General features: G+C 43.4%; 2 protein-coding genes across 2 annotated transcripts in view; one reads left to right on the plus strand and one right to left on the minus strand.

Annotated features, from left to right (window-relative positions):
* LOC135902447 (cytochrome P450 4V2-like) overlaps window positions 1–27493 on the plus strand; it is a 160504-nt gene that overhangs the window by 8625 nt on the left and 124386 nt on the right. The window lies entirely within an intron of this gene.
* trsn (translin) lies at window positions 3041–25944 on the minus strand. The gene is made up of 6 exons (XM_065432524.2): window positions 25731–25944; window positions 22265–22358; window positions 19064–19160; window positions 14038–14153; window positions 6758–6837; window positions 3041–3418 (listed from the first exon to the last, which is right to left on the minus strand). The coding sequence occupies exons 1-6, from the start codon at window positions 25800–25802 to the stop codon at window positions 3179–3181; spliced, it is 699 nt and encodes a 232-aa protein (XP_065288596.1). The 5' UTR covers window positions 25803–25944; the 3' UTR covers window positions 3041–3178.

Below are 27493 nucleotides of genomic sequence, written 5' to 3' on the forward strand. Positions count from 1 at the left end.
GGATGGAGTAAGGATGGAGCGTTCGTTCGACAACGCATTTGGGAATTGCTTTATTAAGCGAATGCTCACTGCAATTCATACGGCCGATAAAAATGGTAACCTTACTTCTTCGCAATGCCTCGCCTTTTGTGCGAAACTGCAGTTGTTCCCCTGCGTGCTTTTTGCCTCATCCTCTGCAGCAACCCCTTGATCCTGTGCTGCACAACTGGCAGGGCAGCACTGGCGTAATGCGGAGGTTTCAAAACTCTTTCTCGGCTGATCCCGGAGGGAGCGCACAGTTGCGCTAATAAAATGACATCATTTTCAGATTTGAGCGCTGTTACTGTTTCACTCTTTTAATATTTGAATCTGAGAAGATTTAAGTTGAAAGGTGACACCTTGTCTTACATTCTTTACAAAGTCATTCCTCAGAATTTTCAGAATGACAGCCTTCAAACAAATGTGACGAAACACTGGCAGCACATGCCTTTTATGTTAAATCTTAGACTGAAATAGTAAAAGTGTGAAACAATAACAGATGATCGGCCTACGAAAGAGGCCGGGTTTCTACGAGAAAGCTCGCCTTCGTGCATAGTGTTTGCTGCCAGCGTTTCCCGGTAAACATTATGGTTACATAAGCTGCAATTGCCGGGAAGCGCAAGGAGCAGTCAGCGATTTTTCAGCATCCTGCAAATTTTTGCGATGCGGTGGTATGCTGCCGTTACGAACCCCTCGCATACTATTAGACTCTGTGGCCGGCACCTCTCCGCTCTCCTCCTGTGATTTATTGGCATCCCCTTTAAAACGGGGCGGTGACGAATATTCACCTAGCCTGCTAGAGTTAATCAGGTATGCTATACATAATTTTCATTATACCATTTTTGTACAAATCTCTTAAATCCTTTTTCTTTTCCTCAAAGCTTCTCTATCTACCTTGTACTGCTACCTATGTCTGTAATGGCTTTGGTTGTACCAATCTCTTTCCTGCTTCTTTTCCACAAACACCAAATATATTTTGCTTACCTCGACTGCTGACCGGTTGATGCCTTCGTCCACTTTAAATCCAAGTGCTTCTGGAAGGTGTACATCACCCGTAGTCTCGCTTGGCGAATACCTTCATACTCTATTAGGTTGTGCTGAGTGATGTCCGGATTTTGCAGCAGACACATGCATTATCTTGTTGGGAATATTTGCTCCGATTGCATTTGGTGGCCGCCCGGCAGAGGGCAACAGCGACACAGGCACGCAGAACCCACTCCGTTCGTGGCGAATTATACTAATTTGTTATTATACGATATCCTCAAGCTGTTATTGCAATGCGTTCTAGGCATGGATATATTTGATGCCATTCGCACGTTCATGCGACATTTAAAGGTCACCCAAAGGACTCCCACCAAAGGTTGTGGGTTCGAGTGCCTTAATTATGCATTAATAAACTGCGCCTTCATTCACTCTGACATAATTAACATCGAAGGTTGTGGGTTCAAGTCCCACCAAAGGTGAAGAGTTTGAGTGACTTAATTAACTATATCTTAATTAATGGTGTCTTAATTAGCTTTGCCATAATTAATACCAAAGGTGATGGGTTAGACTCGCAGCAAAGGTCCGTTGGTTCGACTATCGATGGTGGGACCATCAATTTAGGTGCCATTGAATTTGGTCTCACCAAAGGTTGAAGGTTCGACTCTCACCTTTGCCGCCTCAGCTTCATGCTTTCCTATTAAGAAACTGATGGCCTAATTCGCCCTAATTAACACCAAAGGTCGAGGGTTTGACTCGCTAAGAATTTTGATGCCACGAACTTTTGTGCCGTAATGCCGGACACTGGATTTCTCGTCCCATGAAACCGTCTAAGCTGAAGCTTAGACAGCTTTCGCCTTAATAAGCTTGATTCTGAATCGGCAATAATGCTGAGGCAATTTCGAAGCTGTAACATACTCTTACCATGGATGTAATGGGATAGGTTGAGATCGCCAAGAACAAGTAGGCATCAAGCATCGGGCTGTACTTATCCACTTTCCTATCCATAAACTTTTGGTCAGTGGTCAAGACCTCCATTATGAACTCATTTACTATTGAGGTTGGTGAGCAGCCATTCTTCCAAAACATTTTTTTAGTGTGTGTAGGTTTTTGAATACAAGCACAGTTAGTTTGCACTACCCCAACTGCAGTCTTTTCCCTCAAGAGCAGCTATTACATCATGTTCGCTGCATCTAGGATCACTGGTGCACTGTGGAGGGTATTCCTGGTGTGCATCAGTTAATATAATGGTCCATTTTGAAGTGAGCATTTTGTGCATTCATAAACATTGGCAAACCAGAAGACAGAATCGTTCCATCTGAGTGCAAGTGGCATAAGGAACCTCAACCTGAAGACAAGTACTGCAGAATGTAGCTGACTCATTAAAAAAAAAAAAAAAACATGTCCAATGCTGTATGGGTCATGGTTGACCAACATACATAAGCTCATTGCCTTACTAGAACTCCATAAGTAGGGTTCTTCCCATAATTTGGACAGCATGGCCAGCACATACTAAGTGAAATAAATGCTTGCAAAGCTCAAGACAAGCACCACAATCATCTGTATTTGGCACAGACCCTGTGCAAAGTGGGCAGCTGACTGGCACACCTCTCAATTAAGACTTAAAATTTATCAGCACATCTGAAATAGCCCTGCTCAGTGTCAAATGTAAGGGTGTTAGTGCGACCTACAAGCGGCCCATAAAATGAACTATGCAACTTGCACTGTGGGTTACAGTGCACCAGAGGCTATTGTTGCAATTGCATTCTGTATTCCATTGTTCATTAAGGAGTCACGATGCACAATCAGAATTTCAAGAAAAAACTCCCACATAGAATATGTTAAGTAGCAATGGAAAACAATCCCAGCACTTTCCGTTCACCATTGGCTACCCGCAGGTCTTGCATGAAATAACTGCATCACACATTAAGAGTTCGAAATAAATATAACTTGGTATTGACAATGATGATAAAGATTGAGACACTACTGATGATGTTTCCAAAGGCTCACAGCCCTCTCTATTTAAGCCAGCACACTCACATTCAATCAACAGCAATGATCACCCTTTTATTCAGTGGCTTCCGTCGCCACTAAATGAATGAACAAGAATGTGATCGCAAACACATAGCCGAACAAGATGAGGCAGTCAGTAGCCAGGTCTGAATCAGATGGAACACACTCAGCCACTCTTGGGCATTAAGTCAGCATCACCTGACGGCTTGAGTCCTCGGATCGAGAGATCATAGACAACTTCTTCAACCTTCTTGAGATCATACTTTAGTGCGTCAAATTTCTTGCGCAGGTTATCATTCTTCAAGTTGAGAAGCCGGAAACCCAAGTTCATCTCAGTCACAAATGCAGAGATCTTCAGAGGCCAGCTGTAGTTTCCAGCTGTCACGCTGTTGACAGCGAAGCGGCTCTATGGAAAAACATAGAAATCATATTACAAGCTCACATATCATAGCCACCCAATTGCAACATTATTCTCGCTGTTTAAGCCTTTCTAAGATTGGAAACGCTAACCAGATAAAATATAATGTTACATACATACTACTCTGATGCACTATACTTGTTTTTAAAGTAGTAGCTGTCCTTGGTTTTTTTCTACCCCCTGCAACACTGTACGTCAATGGCAAAAAATTATACACACATGCCCCTTACAGCTGCCCACTGCTTATCTGTTTACCTAATTGGAATGTGTAAACATAGTCAGTGGCAAAACATCAAGTTCAAGACAAGCGCCACAAACTGAGTGTTTCCTGTATGGGAGCACATGTGTCTATTTCTTCCCCACCGTACTCCGTCGTCGCGTTTCCACAAAGTAGATGCATCGAGAGCCGCCATAGGCATGTGAGGCGCACTATGCCCTCCCCTGGTTCTCCCTCACTCTCGTGACCTACATGCGAGCTTCACTGCTGCAGTTGACTTCAATAAATTCAACCTTAACAGGACTTCATGAAATTTACCAAACTATCTGGCAAGCCAAAATATACCACATTAACTCGCATAATGATCGCACGTATTTGTGAAAAAAAACATTTTTTTTTTTCATCCCGCATTTGCTGTGGGATGACAACAGGTCAACAAGCAGGCGGCTGCCACTGTACGTGCGGGACACCAAAACAAAAATAGGGGGCGGCGAAACAAGCCGAATGTGCCTAACGCAATTCTTTTTCTTCTCGTGAGTATATTATGACCATTGAAGCAGTTTCTTCCATATCAGTAATGAATAATATCGTTAATATTGGCAAGTTTGCGACAATAACGTAGCTACGCCCACTTTGAGGGGACAGAAACAGAGATGGGCGCGCTTAGCTGCCAGTGACATAGCAACACATGGCTGGCATGCTGCGGAAACTGTGGAATTTGCCTTCACTGCTATCCTAATACGGCAAGTTTCCGCTAAGGGTGGGTGAAAATCTTAGTGCGGTACAAGCGTTGGCGAATGAATAGGGTACACTTCTAACGTATCAGTGTAAACGTGGTCACTATAGTTGCCGCTCACGATTTGTTGCGTGCTCACGAGAGCAGACGAGAAGAATCAAAAGGCACCTTTTTTGTTGTTGTTGGTCAAAACCATTACGAAGCCTACAAATAATAAACCCAAGGCAAGTTTGGTTGTACCTTTATTTCTTTTTTTCATGGGAGTGCAGAAAGTGATGAAAGGAATGAAATTGGGCATCTGCTTAAAAATGTTGGGTGTGTGCAGACTGCTTGGTATGTCTTCAAGAGTCGTTCACGCAGCATTCGACAGATGGTAAGCGCGATCATCATTAGCTAGACTTGGCACACGACATATCGCTGCGACAAGTTCAGGGTGCGATCATTACACGGGAAAGAAAAAAAAAAAAAGAATTTCGACAACAAAATTCAGGGGTGCGATCATGATGCGAGGGCGATCATTATGCGAGTAAATACGGTAATAAGAGGCAAAACACAAGTCTAAATATACCAGTGCTTCATTTGGTTGTCTATAAATAGCTTTAAAATGTCCACGAATATAAAGCGCACTCAGTTTTTCTTTCAGTTCTTTTTTTACTTTCACAGTAAAAAAGTGTGCATACAAATGCAACAAGCACCCACTTTACAAAAATAAAAAAATGAGAAAAAAAATTGCAGAGACACTTAAGAATGCTTATGTGTGGGAATATGAAAGTGAAATTTTTTTCCATGCGTTCCTTGTTCGTGCAAGCTCTCGCCTGCATTCTAAGTGCGGCTCAGTAAGGCCCAATCAAAACACGCTAAGTGTCTCAATGTGCTCGCTGGTCTGTAAGTTCATAACTCGAAAGGCCGCTCAGCAGCATTCAATTGCACATTGGCTGGTAACAACTTTATTGAATTATCCGACAGGTTTTTGGCGACCTGGGCTCAGGTGTCCCACGACAGGATGTCGAGACCTTGTCTCCAGGCACGTTAATGCTTTCTATTTTATACACCCATGACGTGGCACCACCTTCTCCCCATTGGGTGCGATGTAATGTGTGCAATGACGCACGCGCTAGGCAAACCTTTATTCAGCCAGAACCGTGGAGCCGTCGTGGAGTCGGGGAAGCGTGCTCATCTCGCACTCTGGTGGCCTGAGCTCGATTTCCACCCAGACTGAAATTTATCAAATTAAATTTTCAAAGCCATTGATTTACTTTGTGTACAGGAACCTTCTTGAGAAAGCTGACGTAAAAAATGCTCAGATTAACATGTTTTTACCTCATGCGCTGTCGGCCATTTTTGGTACCAGCACTCAGTGGTGACGAAGGCGCTGAGGCATATAATGCTTTCGCATTAAAAAGAGGTAGCATTCCTCCGATTATAAATACCTTTAGGGAATTGAGATCTACCCTTAATGTTCAATGTTGTTATTCTCAAACAGCTCTTTAATGCTGTCTGTATGTTGCCCTGCTAGCATTTGATATTCATTTTTTGAACCACTCCACTACAATCACGAACAGGATGTTGGCCCATGCCTACGCTAACCTGCGACATTGGAGCGCCAAAAGAACATGCGACACAATTCTGCTACCACTCGCTTATCATGTAAAATAACTTATTTTTTCAATAAGCTTTTATAATTAAAGCCTCAAAGCGGTGCGACATTGTTGCCATGCTATCTGAAAACTTTTGTCATCATCTTGTCATGACAATGGCCCTGACGGTATACTGCTGCTAAGGCCTTGAACACAGTTCCGGTTTCGTATCTGATTGTAATGCGTACGCATTTTCAGACCAATTTTCATGGAAGACATGTGTACATTGAAAGTGGCTAAATACTAATCACTATGAGCTGCCACTATCATGTTGAAATCCACTGAAGGCAGGCCAAGAGTCAGCGTTTTTGGCAAGAGATATGTCTTCAACGTATTCACTGTCCTCTAGCACTGCCAAGACAAGAGGCTGTAGCCATTAGAGCACCAGCAGGGGGCACCATTGGGGTCAGGCACATGTGCTGGCTAGTCAAGTTGGAATTATCCATTGTGGGCCAATTTTAAAATCAAAATAACATAATCTCTGACCCATAGAAATGTATGAGACATGTAGCGAATTAATGGAAGTCTACTCTATTAAAAGTCGAAGTTCAGAAAATTTGTCAGCTGCTCTGTCCTGTAAAGTTTTGGCTGATAAAAAATTATGCTTATTTGGTGAAATGATGTCTCAAAGGACAGATGTGCATTTGACTCCTGCACTCCTTACAATAAAGGCCCAGTTGAGTACCTTTGCTCCAGCACAGCAGCACAGTGATCTCATCAGTGTATCGAGAACTTACCAGTTCATCAGCCAGCATAAGCAGCCCACTCAGGTAGTCATCCAGATCCAAGTGGAAGCCCTTGTCTTGCTCTATGCACACTGCATAGGCGAGAAGTGACGCTCAAACACAGCATTCATGCAATGAAGTCAGCAGTATACTTTTGCCCGACTGCCTGGGAGGAATCCCACACAAAATTTATACAGTGAAACCTCACTAAACTGTAGTTGGCCGGAGCTCAGAAAAAGTATGTACTGAACGGTAGTACTGCTTAACCGAAATAGCATGAGATCGATAGCCTACTTACCTGTCAGAAACAGAACTCAGAGAGACTACGATGAAAGGGAAAAACATGCAGTATTTACTCACTTCGCGTAACAAAAGCCTGTTATTTTCATTTGATGCTGCAGTGGCCTGGCAGTGATGACAGTGGCCTTAAACTTACTGAAGCTGCGAGCCAACTTTGCAGCCAGCCCCCTCTTCTCGACAAACACTCGCATGGCAGATTCCTCGTTGGCGTTGCATATTCTCCCTGCACGGGCACGATAGCGCTGCTGAAGTCGTGTGGCACCTTTTTCATTGCGGGGTACTGTTCTCGTCGCAACAATTGCATTCATGAGGCTGACGTAACGCCCAGCTTCTGTCACTCTTGGGCCTGAAGTGCCCGTGCTGTCACTTTCCCTGTCATTCTCATCACTGTCGTTAGGTGACCCTTCGGCATTAACAGAGGCAACCATGGCGAAAAGTCGAACTTTGTAGCCGACATCTGTTCACGATCGCATCAACGCTGCCGAACAACTTCTTTGCATTCTACACTGTAGTCAATGGTAGATCCTTGTCGTAATGCTAGCACTGACTTCGTGCCACATCGATAGCATGAACATTGTCCAATTTTTCTTCTACGCTGAGCACTCAATGTCTTTTATCCAAGCTTTGGCATGACGTGAGTCCTAGCTTACAAGACGCCATAATGCTAGGGTGTCTAGATAGGGGAGGTGTGATGACCGCGGCGCCCTTCCCATAGGGAGGGGTGATCCCCTTGCGCGTGACTGCCGCTAGGGCAATACAGAGCGCTGCGGCCCGGGGCGCCGTGTGCATTTCCGCGGAGACTGCGCAGAGAAGGCAGCGAGTCCGGCTAGACAGCGCCTGGGCGCCGGATGTTCACGGTGTGTTTTGCTGCAGATTGATGCGTGTGCTGCTTATTTATAACTGCTGTGAGCTGACGAAGATGCCTTCAACTTCAAAGAAAAAAAACTCAGAGGTGTTGCTTCGTGCCAGGGTGCGATTCCGGTTATAAATCTTGTTCGGAAAAAGTGTCCCTTTTCCGTGCGTCGACTTGCCAAGAACTGTTTTTGAAGTGGGCGCGTGCCATTCCAAGGGCCGACAAACCGCTACGTGTTTCAATACATTCCACAAAGGCCCTCCTGAAGTACTTAACCGAAAAGGTCGGCTTCAGATACCTGATGACGTCGCACCTGAGCCAAGACTGCCTTGAGCGCTCGTTTGGTATAGTACGGCAGGCAAGCGGTGCAAATGATCACCCCACCCCGGCTCAGTTCATCCTTATCATCAGGTACTTGTATATCTTTGGCTGTAAAAATAATTTTGCTGAACTGCTTCCTGTAATTTCAACATTTGCAGGTGCTTGAGCTTTTACAGTCTTGCAAAGAGCCCTAGAGGTGGAAGCGTGTCGCCATCTGGATCTCCCTTCTTTCTGCGGAAGAGGCACTCCTGGAAAATGAGAAACAAGATGATGTATTACCCATGGAGGCTGTTGAAGTGGCCGTGGACCATGTGGACTATGTTGAAAAACGAAGCGATGCTCGCTTGGTATACTACATTGCAGGCTACGTGGCCAGGAAGCGTGTGCTCTCAACTAGCTGTGCAGCATGCAGGGATGCCTGCCTTGTGCCGAGGGACTGTGTCCCAAAAGAACTCCCAGCTGATGCCTCCAAAGAGTGGGACTTGGGTGGGCTTCTCTACCCGTCGGAGTCATTGTATCGTCTGATTCAAGCTCTTGAAAGCAGGCTAACACATGAATTTAGCAGAACGCGTCTGCATTCTAAAGCTGCCCTCAGCATACTCAAGAAAGCGAGTACAAATGTGCCACAAATTGGTTGTGGGGAGCATTGCCTGGCGCTTACAGAATCGGTAGTCAGGTTTTGCTGCCTTACCAGAATCCACTTTCATTTGAAGAGCCTCAACCAGGAAATGGATGAGAAAAAAGGCAAAAGAACGAAGCCTTGCGTGATGTGAAACAAGCAGCAGAATTGGAAGTACATTCTGCTGTATGCAATAAAGTTTGCTCGTCCAGAAACATGTTGCTTTTGTTTATCTGGTTTTTGAATTGCAGTGAGAATGAAATGACTCCAGGACGTTGCACTACAACGTATGTCATGGTTTAATGCTGATTTGGCAGCTAGGTGTAAACGAACTTAAACGCTTTCGTACGTAATAACGCCCACAACTAAAAAAAAAAAAAAACGGGTGGCGAGAATGAACATTCCGGGTGATCCTAGCAGTTATCGCGTTGACCTCGGAGAAGAAAGAACACGATTGCATATAAATCGTGCAAAGAGCATTCTACGATAGATAAGCTCCCCGCTGATTTAGTGGCTTTAATATGGGATTTCTAAAATGCGTGCTCGCTTTCTGCCAGCAGAAAACTCGGTTGTGTTACCCCGTATTCGAAAACCGCATGATAACCGTAGCGCAATACCATCTTTGCGATGTCTAAGGGACCGCAGTATTAGCTAAAATTTCTAAAACTCAGTCAAATGCGTTTCCACTACAGCATTCCCTCTAAACACGCAGCGGACGGCCGCGCGTGCTGACGGCGCCCCTGACAACAGCGCCGCCACGCGGCATTCACGCGAACGGGGGTCAGGTTTTCCTGGCCGGTCATCACACCTCCCCTATCTAGACACCATAATAATGCTCTGCCACGGCACTGAAATGATGTTGATGTTGATGTGGCTTCATGCGCAAACATCCATGTTCTGATCTCTGAGGCTTGTTGTTATGCCGGGCCGCCCATGGGGACGACGCAGCACCATGATTGCGCAACAAAAAGGGGAAACACTACATGTTAACCAATATCCCAATACGTATGCAATAAGCTGGTACGGTTTATGCAGATACAAAATGCATTATGTTCAATGACCGCTGACTGTCTGTTTAACCGGGTTTGGTTTAACGAGGTTTTACTGTATTTGTACACATTCGAATGAAGAAATGTAACATTAATGAGAGATAAACAGATAAAATAAGGATGTTGAGAGGGATTTGAAGTTTCAACACAGTGTAGAAATTTCTCAAACATTGTAAAAACTCTAAAAGTAATATACACTAATCTGTCCAGAAATGTGAAAAAAATTGAAAAAGAAAGTGCCACAAGTAACTAACACAAGTTTGCCGCAGACATGATTTGAAGTGTGGTGGCCGGCAACTGTAATGCGGGCAGTGCATGTACTGAGAAGAGCTGTTTGGCTTCCATCAGCTACATGAACTGCAGGGGACATAGCAGGTGTGAGCACATTTTCGAGGTGGCAGTCGACCGCAGAACTCTTGACGGATATGTGAGCTCTAGTGTGTATAAGTGTGGTAACGATCAGGCCATCGACGAGAACATGAAACAAGCTGCATCTAGGATTAAGGGTTGGCAGAAGATTTTCGGTCCGGGTCACCGATGCGGCATCACCTCAGGGAGCTACACTGCTTAGTTTCCCCGAGATGTGTCCGGATCAAGCTGGGGGTGGAGAGCAGGGACGTTGAGCGGCAACTTCAGTGTGCAGTGGGTTAGTGAGGGGATGAACGGCATGGTCCACGGTCCTGATGGCGGTCATCGTGAAAGCTTGGTGGGGAATAACATCGGCTACAACAGTGGTGGGAAATTTGCACAATGCAAGAGCAAGAAAAGCAGATTGTAATGTCTGGCATGGACGGACGGAAAAAACTTTAATGGAAAAAGGACCTGCGAGGTTGCCAGCCCGGGCTCAGGCCACCCAGGCATTGTGTGCGGTGAGGCATGGAGCCACTCGGAAGGATTTCTGAAGCGTGGTGGAAAATGCAGGAGCAAAGTGGCAGCAGGAACGACTGGGGGCGACGTAATGTTGACCGGCAGTGAACATAGACTGGGGGGCGTGACTGGTGGTACGTAGAGGCAGGACGCCCATATTTGCAACCTCTTGATGCACGATGGCTCGAATAAGAGACACGGTTGCTTGGTGAGCAGTGGGAGCCATGGCTTCTAGTTCCCTACAGATAATCCTTGTCAGGTTGTCTGAAGTTGAGTTGAGAGCAGATGTAGTGTCACTGGATCGTCGCACGAGGAAGTCAAAACAGAGCTAGGGCGCCGGTCAAAGCGGTGAGTAATCCACCTACTTTTAGCTTGCTCGAATCACTGACAATCAGTGATGATGGCGTCAACCTTAGAATAGTTCTGACAAAGGAGTATGTTGAAGGCATCATCAGTTATGCCTCTTAACACATGCCTGACTTTGTCCACCTCTAGCATGTTTTTATCAACTTTGCGGCACAGGAATAACATGTCTTGGATTTATGCGATGTACCACTCTGTGGATGTCTGAGCTCATGACGTGTTCGTACCTGGCTGCCAACTGTCACTCGACTGATCTCCCAAACAAGTAACGTAGCTTCTGTTTACATAGGTCCCAACTTGTCAGTTCTTCTTCATGCCGCCTAAAAAAAAGCAGTACCTGGCAGGCAGTTGTGAAGCTAAGCAGCACAGGCGTAAGGGAAAGGGAACTAGAGCGATCAGTCCCACCAACACTGTTGTGGTCTTCGTCACTCCATGAGAAGCAGGACTGTTGCACTGGTCTTCAGTAACCATGACAATAATATTTAGTGAGAAGGCTGTATATTATTTGAAAACTATTAGAAATGTAATCAATATTTCATTCAACATGCGTCTGGCACTATTAATTTCGTATTTGATTTGGTCTCAAGAACTGCTCGTGTTTGCACACCTCCATTAAAAGGTCCTAAATGTAAACTTGAGCATCAGTGAAAACAAGGAAACTGGTCTAACTGACCAAATTCTGCCAAAGGTGGCCATACAAGGGCTGTGTTGTGTTAGTGTGCCATGTACTATTTAAATTGTGCACCCTCCTGAAGAAGACAAAGGAGCCATAAATGATACAGAGAGGCTCCTTTATTGCACCCAAAGAGGGTGTTTACAAATAATTCTTCAGAGCCTTGTATAGAAAGTGTGCAGTCTTGAATGTTGCTTGGGAAGCAGAGAGAAAGAGGGTATGGCAAAAGGTCTTCAAAGCCATGATAGAATGTACATACTGTAGTGAAAGCTGAGGTTTGTTTCCTAAAGAAATAGTGAACCATCGTACCCATGGGTATTGACAAAATAACTTCAACATTATTTGCAGTAGCTGGTCAACTCAGACCATTAGTAGCTAATCTTCAAAGACATTAAATTAAAGAATCTAAAATTGGTAGGCATGTTTAGATGTATACAGTAGAACTTCGTTCATATGTTTTGGAAAACAATCACATGAAAAAACGTACTAACCAGAAAAACGTACGATCCGAAGAAACTAAAAAATTTGACAGCCTCAACTATCGTTGACATCTACATAATGGGAAGTGTTGTGTGGATCGTTGCGGCATGACATGCCGACACGTGTCAAGCGGGTGGTGCTCTGGTGGCCCGAGACGCGTTTTGTTTTCTTATTGCACGGTGTTTTAAGAGGGCGACAGGAAACTGAAACGAAATCGAGCTGGTGGTCGACGCCCAATGCTGCCTAAGCTAAATGTGACGTCTATATCGTGCTGTCTGCAGCAGGGAACGGTGGCACGTATAGATCATTGCCTACTAAAAGCGTGCAGTACACTACCGATGGCACTACGTGCTGGAATGCCTACGATGCCGTCAGAGCGAAACATGACACTCACTTCACTCTGCATGTAGCAGGGAAGGGCAGCATGTGTGGATTATTGCCTATTAAAAGCTGTGTGGTATGTTTCCAATGGCATTACGTCCCACACGCTGAGACAGATAGCTGAAGATGTTTATTGCAATAGCTTTGGCGGCGATAGCTGCGAATGTGGTGTGCGACGACTTTAGTGGAGATTTGCTGGTACCATAATAAGAAACTGTGCGCGCCGTCGGTTCATGTGAGACAGGTGGCGATATACTGTTCTCCACCGCGTGCGCCTCACATCTTTTCTTGTTCACATGGGATCTAGAGGCCGGAAACCGTATACGATTGCAGTCTGTAGCAGGGAACGGCGGCACGTTTCGGTCACCGCCTATTAAATGCGTGTGCTACACTTCCTATGGCACCACGCACTGTGAAACAGATAGGCAAATATGCTGATCACAATAGGATTGGCGGTGATAAATGTGAATGCCACGTGCAACGACCTTGGAGCAAGATTTGCTGGTACTGAGATGAGAAAATGAGTGCCTGCCGGCATTCTCACGCAAGACGGGCGGGCATGTATTGCGGTGAAGCTGTGGCGGTGGACAGCTACATACTGTTCTCGAACGCATGCGCCTCACGCCTTTTCTTGTTTACATGGGATCTAGTGGCTGGAAAACGTACCATATGATCGCAATTTGGCAATGTACTGAATATTGGTGCCGAAAAATCGTGTTTCCTGGGAGCGTATGAACTGGTAAAAAATAACTCTATTGGGTCATTTTTGTGTTCTCGATTGCGAACGTTGGCGCCAGGAAAACATAAGTAAGGGGAACGTATCAATGAGATTCGACTATAAATGGTTCTATTAAATTGCATTTAGTAAAAACAAGTTAACAGATATTTTGAGGAACACAGATTAAGTGCTGTTCTAATACATTCATACCTGCCCACAAATGTTTTGGAATGTAAAGAAAGAAAAAAAAAACAGTAAAAGGGCTCAGTCTAAGCTTGCCCCATAAATGTAAGCTTGCCTCATTAATCAATCTGTAACTTGCCTGCTCTTTCTAGTACATACTAACGGTCACAAGCAGAACACTTCATTATGGGGAACCTTGCCTGCATTTCTTTTTGTGCACTTTTTCGCTTTGCCAATAAACAACAGAAATTGATTTTAAATGCCACATTGCTAAACGAATCAACTCTCATAGTCATCTAAAGTTATATTCTCAACTACTACTGCCAACTTCACTCATTATTCCATAAATACCCCATCAATTAACTTTCGAGTGCATGCTTAGAATCAAACACTTACTATCTTCTTAAATAAAACATCTCAGTAATCCTTCTCATGTGAAATCAGTGCAAAGCTCTGCATGCAAGAGGCAGCAAAGTTCCACTCACGGCCTAGCATCTCAGCCACCTGTTCCCGTTGTACAAGACGCTCTTCCTCCAGGTAGATTGTAAGGGCCACAAGGAAGCACAGCCTCTGAGTCACAAACCTCCAGTGGTCATGGAACCTGCATCACCAACCCACTTAAGTACTGCATTGACTACAAGTGCAGTGCTGGATGAAGACAAAACATAATAAAAAACTGGAAGAGAATCTTTCTAGCAGTACTGATATGCTATGATGCTGGCTGTCCTGCAATGCCTTTGATAGCTCTAAGTAGATGGGGCAAGCTTCTGCATAATACTATACAGCCAGTGTAGTTATGTGACATAGCTGCACTTGTGTGATAGCCACTCTTTGAGCTTTGATTGGAAAATTCTGTGAAAGTTACCTTTGTTTTACCCATGTACTATTATGCTGGAATGAAATGCAAACAATTCTCATGCCTGATTACATGAAAGAGAAACATGCAATTACGGCGTAACCAGGTGTTAAGAGTGCTATGAACCCATAACTCACTCTGTGGTTGAATCGCCCCAGCTTTACATACATAGTGATGAACATGAAAAGGGAAATTTGTAGGGGTGTGCGAATATTGAAATTTTCGAATACGAATCGAATACGAATAAGGCGAAAAACTGTCTTCGAATATCGAATCGAATATCGAATATATGTGTACTATTAAAATATTGCAAAACGAGGTAACAATAGCTTTATTACCCTTTTAAAAATAATATTGCATTTTACGAGGCTGCTTCAGGTTAAAGAGGCACTCATTCTAGGTAATGCACTCAGGTAATGTAAGGTAATGCTCTGTCAGGTAAACGCTTGTTACAGATTATGGCGAAGGAAAATTGACTGCTCAACATGTTCAGAAAGTAAAGGCTCTCTATGCACTATGACAACATTGGTCCAGGTAACATTTTCTAGGTGCATACTTTATTGCGCATACTTACAAAGCCCGAAAGTACATCATATATTTTTATGAAAGAACCCTGGAATAAAGCTTGGTAAAAAAGAAATTGAAACTGATCATGTCTCACGGGCCTGATGCAGATAGACTGGAACAGAGCGTACACATTCATAGTAAGGTTCGCTACAGCACTTAAGATCACAGTGCTGTAACGCTGTGTCGTCGTTTTGTACCTTCTTTTGTCCTTGTTTTGTGTTGCGCTGTAACGAACCCTACTATGAATCCCAACCAACTGGCCCAACTTGCCATCTTGATGCAGAGCATACAGATAATGAGCGGATCATGTGAAGCTCTCAGTGAATAAACATGTTCTTAGGAGAATGTGGAGCAAGCGTATAATTCGTTAATTGCTAAATTATTCACAGTCTGTCCGAATATATTCGCCGTTTCGTCCATTATTCGGCTGTCCTCGAATATTCGGGAATTTACGAATATGCATTTCTCGAATCGAATACGCTTCGAATAAGGAAAATATTCGATTTGTATTCGAAATTTCGAATATTCGCACAACGAACGAAATTTGCCTTCCAGTTCGTTTTCTCAAGTTCACGTTTCATTCCAGCATTCCTGTGCACAATAATTTATAAGAAATGTCCCATTTTTCTGCTCCGATAGGTTTGTATAAATACAAATTAAAAGCCTGTAGAGCTCGGCAGGATTGCTTGCTGACCCAGCTGATAAAGGCACAGCAAAACTAGAAGGGCTCAGCAAGCAGAAGCAGTTGACACCAGTATAGCAAAACCCTGTTAATTCAGATTTCATGAGACCAGAAAAAATATTGATGTAGCTAAATTTCAAATTATCAAATGGACCAAAAAGTGAGGTAACAAATACTGCTTAACATGCTGTTAATTACTAAAGAAATCTACCACCCTCACTTCTTTTAGAACAAAGCATAAACCTGAATTTCCAAATTAACAAGGGGCTAATGAATCAGATTTTACTGTATTATACAAAATCTGTATAAGCAGCTAACAGAAAAGAAGTATACAGTTGAACCCACTTACAAGAAACGTCACGGTCATGAAGGATGTATTTGATATACCCAAGCATTCACAAGTGGCCATGCAGAACAAGCTGACTAAATAGGAGAAACATTTATTTTCTAAAGTAATCTATAAACTTGCTTTGTTTCTTCAATGCTGACTCAATAGCCACAGTTTCCTGATTGTTCAAATGGGCGTTACTGCAGACAAGCTGTTTCAGTGGCGTGGTGTATACTCTATTGCAGTTGATGCGCTTATAGGTGGTGGTATTGGTTCCACAGTCTTCTCACTTTCTTAATCAAATTCAATGCTGACGAAGCCTTTTACATGAAGAACGCCCTCATCCAGGCATGACTCTGTGACATCGACTTTGTCGTCCCGTGTCAGCAGCACTCGACTGCACTGCAATGATGTGCTGTCATAAATCCACAAGCTAGTTGTCATTGCTTCTGAGCTTGACACTTCCAGACTCTTCTGCTGCACAGATGAATACAGCCTTGCGAAAATGGTTTTTGATACAATGCACGGTAACCTCCATCCAAAGTGTCTTTACCACTTCTGCAGTTATGAAAAACGTCACTCGCAGTGGCCAATGTTTTGACAAGTGGACTTTTCTTCAAGGTGACATATGCTTTCCTCGCCACAGTATATATAGCTGGGGTTCTTCTAAAGGGGAGAGGGTGCAAGGCGGGAGGGTATGGCAATGAGCGAAGGCGTGTTAGCGTGTCGAATTGAGAATAAAGGAGTGTTGTGCACAAGGCCAACGACCCGGCCGTCTGCCAATCACGTGTCAATGCCCGAGTGTTAGCCGGCATGTCAACGGCGTTTGACATGCTGGCTGGAAAAAAGAAAAAAGGGAAAGAAAAGAAAAAAGATAACGCTAAGAAACCAAACTAAGTGTTGTTGTCTATAGCTTGAAATTTAGCATAACGAATAGATTCTAAAGCTCCCTTTGAAACGTTTATGCCTACTGGTTGCAAGGTCTTGAACTTATGGATAAGGCATGATTCTCTGTATATTCTTTTTCGTTCAGAATGGAAATTCGACTGCAAGATGTAGAGTTTAAGTTCATCAAAGCTATGACCCGGTTGGTTGAAATGCTCGGCGACGGCATTGGGAAGCCATTTAGCTGTGTCCGCGCGATGTCCATTTAATCCGACGTTCATTGATTGTCGTGTTTCACTGATATACGGCTTCTTACAGAAGCCGTATATCAAGCATATTCACATTCAAGCATATAAATCCCATCCGAACTTGTACAAGTGAAGCTAGATTTGACTTGGTGTGTATAACTATTTGCGGTGCTTTTAAATTTAATGTCACTTTGGAGGTGCCTGTAGGTTCTGCACCTGGGGCGACAACATGCTTTTATTACGGGGGAATGCTGTAGGCTGACTTTTGCGTGCACTAACACATCTTAAAGTTCCTGTTGTGGCGATAGGTAACCCTAGGTACACCCTGAAACATTTTTCTCAGATGCTCGTTACTTGATAATATTGGGGGGTATTTTCGTAGGATGTTGTTTATGTTTGGGAGTGCATTAGAATATATTGTTATAAAGGCCAGCAGTCTGTCAGATTCTAGTGTGGGCTGTTTCTTTGCCAATTCCGACTTGTCTCTCCAACCTTGACGCGGCATCATAAGCTCCATCGAGAGCAACTTGGGAATAATTCCTTTTTGCTAGCATTGTTTTAAGGTAATTTAGGTGGTGGATATAATCGTGGTCTTCGGTGCAGATTCTTCTTGTTCGTTTCGCATGTCCGAAAAAAATTCCTTGCTTGCAGTGTCGCGGGTGATGACTGTTGTAGTCTAAATATTGCTGGCTATCCGTAGGCTTCCGGTAAAGTGCCATTCTCAGTTTTCCCTTTTCTATGTAGACCGTCGTGTCCAGGAAGTTGGTCCGACTAGGAGAGTGGTGAGCAGTAAATGTAATACGTGGGTGAAAGTGATTGAAATGACTAATTAAGTCGGTTATCGCGCTTGTGCCGTGTTCCCATATTATAAGTATGTTGTCAACGTAACGAAGATAGGTGTGGGGTTTTAAAGGGTAGGATTTCAACAGGTCTGCTTCAAGCTGTCCCATGAAAATGTTCACATATGTGGGAGCGAATGGTGTACCCATGCTAGTGCCGAAAGTTTGCAGGTAGTGAATAGAATCGAATTCGAAATAGTTGAGCGTGAAAACTAACCTAAGGAGCAACAGGTAAACTTCAGGAGTGTGTGCTTGGGGATTGATTGCGAGGGATTTAAAAATGGCTTCAATTCCTTCACTCATGGGTACGTTGGTGTAAAGGACAGACACATCCTAAGTGACAAGAATAGCGCGGTCGGAAATGATTTCGTTGGCGTTGATGCCGTCGATAATTCGAAGGAAGTGCGGCGGCGTGTCTTGAACGAAAGATGGGAGGGTGGTGGAGATGTTCGACAGGTGGTGATTTAAGGATTTAGATAGTGACCCAGTAGGTGTGTTGTTATTAGACACAATAGGCCCACACGGTATTTCTGCTGTAAATATTTCTTCGATCGGAACTTTATGTATTTCAGGAAGAAGATAAAAGCGGCCTGCCTTTTTGTTCTTGCGCATCACGAAGCGATATTCAGATTGCATGATTCCTCGTGCAACCAAGGACTGGAACAGCCTTCCTCACAATATTGTCGCCATCATATGCCCATCATCTTTTTCTGCTGATTGCCTGTTGATGCAATCTTGGGAGCTTTTATGCTTCTAATACTTCCTTGTCGGGTCTTTAAGGTAGGTAAATAAAATGAAAAATTATATAACTCAAATCGTTGTAAGTGGGCTTAACTGTACAAGCTATAATGACTAAGACCAAACTAGAAAGAACACCAGACAAGAGTTTACTGCTTGTGCCATTCAAGTGTTTAGGTAGCTATAAAATTAGTGCCTTCCTCAGCATTTCTTTTTGATTTTTTACATTTGTACTGCTAAACACCACAGACACATGTTTACAGAATTGTCATTGATTCTTTTGAGCATGTTTTTTTTTCAGTTTTTTACTTCTGCTGCTCCAAGTGTTGGTCTGACAGAACTGACTTCATGAGAGTGTCATGACTGACCTATAGTACTGCCCCTCAGGCACCTTGGACTTCAGCACCTGGTACTGCTCCCGAATGGTGGCAAACTGTGCCTTACTCTTCTTGCACACCTCAGGGACTGTGGGCAGAGAAGTCATGAGTCATCCATACAGACAACATTGACACACAGCATAACAAGTGCAGTGTTACACAATATACAGAGATGATGGATGGTCCAAAAGAACTAGCTGTTGGGTTAGTTGGTAACACATCTTAAACGAGCGCAAATATTCCTCTGCTCTTTTAGTAATCCAAGATTATGATGGGGTTTAAGGGTGCTTTAAGGTACAGCAGCCTTGTTTTAATAAAATGTGTACATATACCCCCTGGAGCGGTTTTTAAGGAAATAAGGTGATGTGATGTGATATATATATCTTTTCAAGAGAAAGTTGAATACATGCTCAGAAACAGATATAACGTCCATCAAAAGGGCAGAGGAGCTTTGGATAGCAGTAAGGTATTCTACTATCTTCTACTGTATGAATTCAGTTACCTTGTTACAGCAGTGCACTCCTAGACACAAGGGGTGCTCAAATCAATTCCCAGCTCCTTTTCAGGATTACAAGACATGGTTAGAAGTACAGCATGCCTCATTTCTCAAGATAATCCACATTAGAACTGATCTAGTTATCACAGCATTTCAGCACCAATAGATGCCAGCAGCATAGACAGATTTCTCGTAGTGTCACAGCCATGAGGTTGAGCTTATCATCGCTGCTGAAGTGTTGATTCCCAGGAACCCTTTCAGTAGTTCAAAGAGATCATAGTTACTTGGAGTGACATTGCAACTGTATAATCATAAGAAGCCAACAAACACTGACATCAAGCGCAACATATGGGAAATTACTTGTGCTTAATATATGAAATAAAGAAACTATAAATTAATGGAAATGAAAGTGGATGAAAAAACAACTTGCCGCAAGTGGCGAACGATCCCACAACCTTCGCATTACGTGTGCGATGCTCTACCAATTGAACTACCACGGCGCCATTTGCCCATCCACTTTCTTGGGTATTTATGTTTTTTAGTAGAACCCTGGGAGTGTTAGCCAGTGCCACCACTCACAAACCTTGGCGGCAGATGTGGAACATCTTTTCTGCCGCAGGCGTCACAAGAACGTGACTTTTTGGGTGAAGGCCACTGTGGCCACACGGGTGTCGCAGGCTTGGCGCTCGCTGCCCGACGATATGGTGGTGCGGGCATTCAAGAAGTGTTGCATTGGCAACTCCTTGGACGGCACTGAGGATGACGTTGTGGGATGCAGCCAGTGAAAAGCAGTCGTCTTCGGACGAGAGTTCAGACAGCTCAAACGAACGAGCAGGTGATGAGTCTGGCGGCACCACTAAATAAAACGAAGTTTTGTGCCTTATAATTTTTGACTTCTTTGCTTCAATGTAAGGGGGTCGACGTATATTCCACATTATACGGTACCTCCTAAATTCTACAGAGTTTACATAGTGTGTTGAGGTGTATGCAGGTGTAGATCTTCCTGGAGGTACAGAATGTCCATGGTGAATGAGCTAGGCTGTTCCTTTCCGAGTGCATTGCTAACACATCGCAGAAGCTAATGATAGTACTTACTGTTGATGGTTTCACCAGTAGGGAGGGATTTGAAATGAATTATACCACATTTATTCAAAAAAAATTCTTGTCATGAGTTTCCCTGCTGAATAAGTTGCTCAAAAGTTTTTTGATGATGAGGAGTCCATACATCGCTAGTGTTTCAAGGCCTCTTTCTATCATGTTGTGGGGTGATGCACTAAGGAATCAATGCAGGTGACAATCCAGCAAGAAAACTTGCCTTACCTTGGCAAAAGCACTGAGCTCTATGTGACGTTTCAGCTTCCTGTCCTGATTGAAGGTATCGAGTTGTCTATATTGCACGTACTGATATTGAAAAACACGAGGCCTTCATGAATGATCAAACTGAGTGCCCCAGGAAAGATGCGTCCGGCAAATTGACAAAACATCATTTGGTGGTTTCAGACCCTCGACTTTCAGGATGTTCTGGGGAACTACAGCGGTGGCTGCAGAGCTGCCTTTCCTGGTATTATCTTCTACAGACATCCAGTTATCTTGAAACTGTTTGCACCTCTCATATATTGTGCTGCAGCTTGCCCTCTAATCACTACACTGAGCTTGAAGTCGGGCATTAATTACAGTTTGTTTTAGCCGTTAGTTCGATAGAAACTTCATCAGAGTGTGTTGTTTCACAATTGCATCCAAGTTTTACCATCTAATTCAACACACTTCTGGCATAAAGCACATCAGCACACCGTCGTCTCCTAGTCAACAATCACCTCTTCAAAGAAACGCAAACAGATGGCGCGAGTTTGTTTTTCCATGTGTGTAATTCTTCAGGCGTGTACTCACAATGAAGTGAAAACTGAAAATGCTTGCTGTTCAATGCTAAGTAGTCTGCCTTTATTTTGTGTGCCTATATTTTTTAATTTGCATAAAGGTTGGCACTTTGATTTGTTGGTAGTATAGCATAACTCACTGCACAGCACAGAAAACCCAGTATAAAGAGGAGGACATATGTGATCCCTGCTGGCTTTGCTTTCTGCGCTTTAGAGATTATTTTTGAAATGCCTTTGGCTGGCTATATTGGGACTAACCAATTAGCCTACTGGTACCTGTAAGCAAGTACTGCATAAGGGTTAAAAACTTTTCACTGCATATTGACTATAACTCTTTTCCACCGTTGGTGGTAGAGGTGGTGTTGGCAGCCACAAGAGAGTTTAGCTTGGGAACACAGGTTGGCATTTGCTCTGCCTGAGCCTCTCTTCCAATGTGACTGAAACACATCAATAGATATTCACACAAGGAAGACTATGACAAGACACAATACTTGCTGGCTATGATGGATCCTCCTGGACAAACAGGTGTAAACGTTCATTTAAACACACATACGGTGGTATGAAGTCGAGGGTTAATAAGAACAAGGCTTTCGTAGGGAAGCCGAAATGTTATTCAGATTTAATCCTTTTTTAGTACTTCTTTTGGTCGGTGTCCGTCGTTTTATTGCTTCATACGGTGGAATGCACGCCACATGTAACATACCACATGTGAAGTACCTTACTTCTGTAGGTTCTTAACTTAAATTAGTTGGCATGGTTTCGATTTTAGCTGGCATTAATCCTAAGCTGAATTCAATGCATGCATTAGGAATGAAAACTCACTGGTGTTAATTCCAGCCTGCTGGTGGATGGCCTGCAGCAGTGTGAGAATTCCACGAGCTGTCTGCTCTAGGTCACGCACTGCCAGGCGGATTTCCTGCAAGTACGACTCCATGTTGACACAATCTCTGCCAAAGATACACAGTTGATGTGTACCTTTGATGTGCATCAGACACAGACAAACACGCTACAACCATTTCACTAGTTTCTTTTTTGTTGCATAGGGGTCAGGCCTTGACATATATGACACTTACCAGAGCACTGAAGGAACTAGGGAAGGGCTTCGTTTTTCATAACTATATGAGTCTAAGAAAAAAATTACCAGTTACCCACTTTTTTATTGAACTGTACGATTAATTATGAATGACTGCTGTACCTGCAATAAACTTCATAATTTTGATAAAGGAGGGTACGAAAGCAGAAATAAAAACAACTTTTCACAGTTAAGAGCAGAGCCCAGAGGCACCGTATGATGCATGTGGTGCTCTTTCAGTTCTGCTACAGCTGTCCTCCTCATCTATTTTTTTGCTTATCCATATACAATTAGCATAAACTAAACTGAAAAAAAAGTAGAAAACAACTAGAATGTGCTGTTGTGTTTCCAGCTTCGCCTGGATGTGTAAAAATAGCTGAATTTGGGCTCTGAAATGCTGGCATTTCAGAGCCACAAATCTATAGGTCCACAAAATGCTATAAGACCACCTATGGAACGGTTGCACATGGCACTCAACTGCGGTGGCATGAAACAGCTCATGTGATTAGTTCATATTTCCTGTTTGCATTTCAATTTATGCAAATGGTACATATATTTATAACCTAACCTTACGTGTGTTATCTGGCACAACTCTCAACCATAGCAGCAGATATGGAATCGAAATTGCAAGTGTCACATAGTACATCCCTCAACTACAAGTGGTTATTAGTCCGAAAGGGTATGGCATACCATACAAACCTCACATCACCAATAGCACTTCATTTATATTGTTTTCAAAGTCTCCCAAATAAAAAAAAAAGAAAGAAATCGGCCGAAGAAAGCCCTATGCACAAAACTCACAAAGAAAATCAACAGAACTGTACTTAAAGCTAGGGCTCAGCCTTCTCAGTTTTTTCCAAATTTCAACACACACACACACACATATATATATATATATATATATATATATATATATATATATATATATATATATATATATATATATATATATATATATATATATATATATTATTTCAACCTAAAGGTTTGTCTATTTCAGTAAATATATCTTTCTAGGTGAACTTTCACCATGCAAAGAGCAATGGAACGAAGATTGCTATGCATAACGTCAAGAGACGGAGAGTGGAGAGAGCGGTTTGGATCAGAGAGCAAACGGGTATAGCCGATATTCTAATTGACATTAAGAGAAAAAATGGAGCTGGGCAGGTCATGCAACACGCCGATTAGATAACCGTTAGACCATTGAGGTTACAGAAGGGTACCAAGAAAGGGGAAACGCAGTCAAGGATGGCAGAGGACAAGGTGGAGCAATGAAATGAGGAAATTTGTGGGTGCTAGTTGGAATCAGTTGGCGCAGGACAGGGGTAATTGGAGATTGCAGGGAGATGCCTTCATACTGCAGTGGACATAAAACAGGCTGATGATGATGAACTCCCACCATGCTTTTTTTGGTTGATAAGGTTTAGTTCCATTGTTCTTTTTCTTTTTGGTGAATGCCTCCTTAACTAACATTGTGCTGTATATACTGCTCAACTGCAATTGCATCTAGCATGTAAAATAACATTTTCTAGAAGCAGTTTGTCGAAGGTACGATGCAATGTGGCGATGTGATTATGCAGGAATTATAAGTGATAGCATTTGCTATTTGAACACAAATAGAATGAGTCTATTTGTAATCTCACATGGGTATTGAGTTCTGACAAATAATACTGAAAGAACGGCTAGGTGGATAAGACCCTGCCTTAGCATCGGTGAACTTGTCCATTTTACCTATCGCAATGGTAGAAATGTGAGGACTGCGAAGGTCCAGGATCCCCCCATACCCACTTCACGTTTTTGTTGCAGCAGTGTGCAAAACAGGCACAAAAAGTAAAGATTGCTGGGGCAGCAGACTAATGCTTGGCCTTGATCTCGCCTGGCTACTTACATCAGAGGACACACAGGTAGACAGCTGCTATGCAATTGCTGTCTTAGCTCTCTGGTAAATTTGCTTTAATTGACTCTGTTTCATTAAAACCGAATTCATAGAAAGAAATGGCATATGTTTATCGGTTTAAACTAAATAAATTTAACTCTATTTAATGCACAACAGCACCAGATGGAAAAAGCTCATCACTAGTGGCCAAGGTTGGTTGGAAACCAATGAGAGCTGAAGTTCATACAATTGGTAACTAAACATATCACTGCTTTAGTAATCAAGATGTTGTACAGTGTTCCTGCTTGAGCTTGTTTTACTTGCAGCCTGCACAGCCAGTGCACCCCTGGAACTCATTCTGCACTGTGGTCAAGTGGATGTCTAACTCCATAGGGAGTGTCATTTCAATCCTATAAATTCTGCAGAACTCGGTAAATATGAACAATGGGCATAATCCCATGTGCAGTACTATATGCTGGCACACACATCACCATCATCAGCCTATCTTATGTCCGCTGCAGGACGAAAGCCTCTCCCCGCTATTTCCAATTACCCCTGTCCTGCGCCAGCCGATTAAAACGAGCACCCTTAAACACCTGTGTACAACAATAAGTAACAGAAAGGAGGCGGATAAAGCAGGTGTGCACTGACACCAGAGCAGCTAATGTAATACTAATAGCCTGTTACCAAAACACTGCAGAGGTCTGTGGCTCGGAGGCAGTGGTTCTCTTATACAAAAAAGTACGAATGCAAAATCGCACGCGACATTACTGATGCAGAAAATTTGCAAATAACTGGGGGGTGATGACTCGTCTCTTTTTCATTTTCTTTTTCTCTCTCTGTGACAGCGGCGTTGCTAAAAGTCTTTAGGTGGCACATTCAGGATCGAAGACTTCCGCACACATCGAAATCTGCACAGATACCTTTTGTCGCATATTTCATCCTGTAAAGGAACGCAACATTAATGCTCGGAAAATATGCAAGCCTTTGGCGCTCAGCAGACCACTTTAAGAGAAACAAATTAGACTACGCTCAAGGTCAAAGCTTAAACAGGAAGGTGCAGCAAGTTTTAACAGTCACAGGCACACTGACCGCTTACTACACTACCAGACGGCGACAAGGCGCACGTTTTCGAACGCTGGTGTAGCGTTCGCGAAACCAAACATATAACTATACATGACAGGAAGTATTTCAAATACAAAGTTACTGCACTGTCTAGAACATCCGAAAATTGATTGTCTAAATTACTCAAACAAGAACACCTCGACAAACATTCCAGGAACGCGAAAACGGTACGTGAAGGTACACGTTATGACAGGGCCAGTTGTCAAAGTACTCGCCTCGCGAAAGTCTTGCTCGCTGTCCAAGTGTTCTTGAAATGAAAGGAAGACATCGCTCACGGAGTACGACATTTTGAGCTAAGCTCCAACGATGGTCGACAAATAGACACTAAACCGTCGGCAAAGCGTGAAAAGTTTGGCCGGTAGACAAAACGCGGACAGCATAGCCTGCACTGCAAAGCGAACGCGACGCGGTGTTGTGTGTGCAGCGTTGCCAGATGCCACGAATTCAAAACATTTGTTTTGGTGATAGTTTATATTTCTTTTTTGACAAGACAAATACATTTAACACTATTTAAAATGAACATTTAAATGCCATAGTGTGTATTTGTGGCTTTCAAATTTTATATTGATGAACAAGTCTTTTTCATCAATACTGAAACCAAAAGTTTATACGTTGGCGCTTCGCTCATGCTTTTAAAAACATGTGCTTCGCGCATTATAGTCTGCACGGCTGCTGCGCCATAAAAATCCCAGATCATCATCATCATCATTCGCTCATGCTTTGCCCGAGGCCCGAATACAGCGGTTGCTTGAGTGAGAGCAGCCAGGCATAAAAAAAAAAAAATGTTTATTTTCTGTCTAAATGTACATAAAACATTGAGAATAATAAGCGTAATCAATGAAAAGAAAGAAATGCGGAAACATATTCAGTGGTAGGGGACAAACACCAGACAGAAAAATGAAAGTTGGCTTCACCACAAGCCCCATATGGCTTCATTTAGAATTCGTACGGACTGCTCTCATCATATGTGAACCACAGGTGCATATTTTCTTTGCTTCATATCACGTGTGTGATACCACTGCACCTGGAGACCTTACATATGTCACTCTCCTCAAAGAAGACGTTAACAAAGCATTTGCCGCACTGAATGCCCGATGAGACTGCCTCGTAGCAGCAACCTCCACCATGGTATGCAAGAACTCTACGGCGCAGGAAGTCGCACGATGAGTCACGCCAACGAGCTACCGTTCGAAGATCTCAGATGGAGCCTACAAGCGACGACCAAGAGTCCTAGCCAAGTCATCTTCACAGGACTGACGCTTCAATCGCAACTTGGAGCGACTCAACTGGAGAACATGGCACCCGCACACGCTCGCGACGGCCGAATGATACACAGAGGGTAGCAGAGCTGTACGAAATTTTTGGTGCACTTGATGAGGAACACATGATGATCGCCGTCAATTACGCATCTACACAGACTCGTCAAAAGTGCTGACTAAACTGAAGAAAGTCAATTTATATTAACACAAAGTGGCTAGAGAAATTGAAAGCAGTGAGACCTATAATCAGATTGAATGGATTCCCGCCAACATTGAGATAACCAGAAACGAAGAGGCTCATGCGCTTGTCACCCAGAATTCAACTGACGTGCAGCATATGCATCGTTAACGATGCACCATGATGACCGTGAGAATCAGGTGTATCACATACTATCGCTTCAGGCGGCGCGGGAGCAAGAGCAACGGTACGCATGCGCTTTACCATGCACCGTTGTTATTCCTTCCCGATTGGAGAGAAACGGGATGCTATGGCGCCTTCGACTTGGGGTCGCGCCGTCACGCTTACACCTAACGTACTGGAAAGATGGTGTCCACAATTAACCTGCTCAAGACGCCAAAAACCCCCAGGAAGGAACTGTCCAATCTGTCATGGCGTACAAGAACTTGTTGACGCAACTCAACTACTGTGGAAGTGCACGGGAACTGACGACATTAGAAGGAGACACCTTCCTCGACCGCACATCTGATTCGGTACGGGT

This window comes from Dermacentor albipictus, chromosome 4 (genome assembly GCF_038994185.2).
Source record: "Dermacentor albipictus isolate Rhodes 1998 colony chromosome 4, USDA_Dalb.pri_finalv2, whole genome shotgun sequence".
Classification (NCBI taxonomy): domain Eukaryota; kingdom Metazoa; phylum Arthropoda; class Arachnida; order Ixodida; family Ixodidae; genus Dermacentor; species Dermacentor albipictus.

Coding starts and splice junctions, on each gene's coding strand:
- trsn (XM_065432524.2), bottom strand. CDS start 25,802: ATGTCGTACTCCGTGAGCGATGTCTTCCTTTCATTTCAAGAACACTTG. Junction 22,359..25,730: donor GCGAGCAAGACTTTCGCGAG/GCGAGTACTTTG, acceptor TCGTACTTGCAG/GAAATCCGCCTGGCAGTGCG. Junction 14,154..19,063: donor CCTGAGGGGCAGTACTATAG/GTCAGTCATGAC, acceptor TTGGTGATGCAG/GTTCCATGACCACTGGAGGT.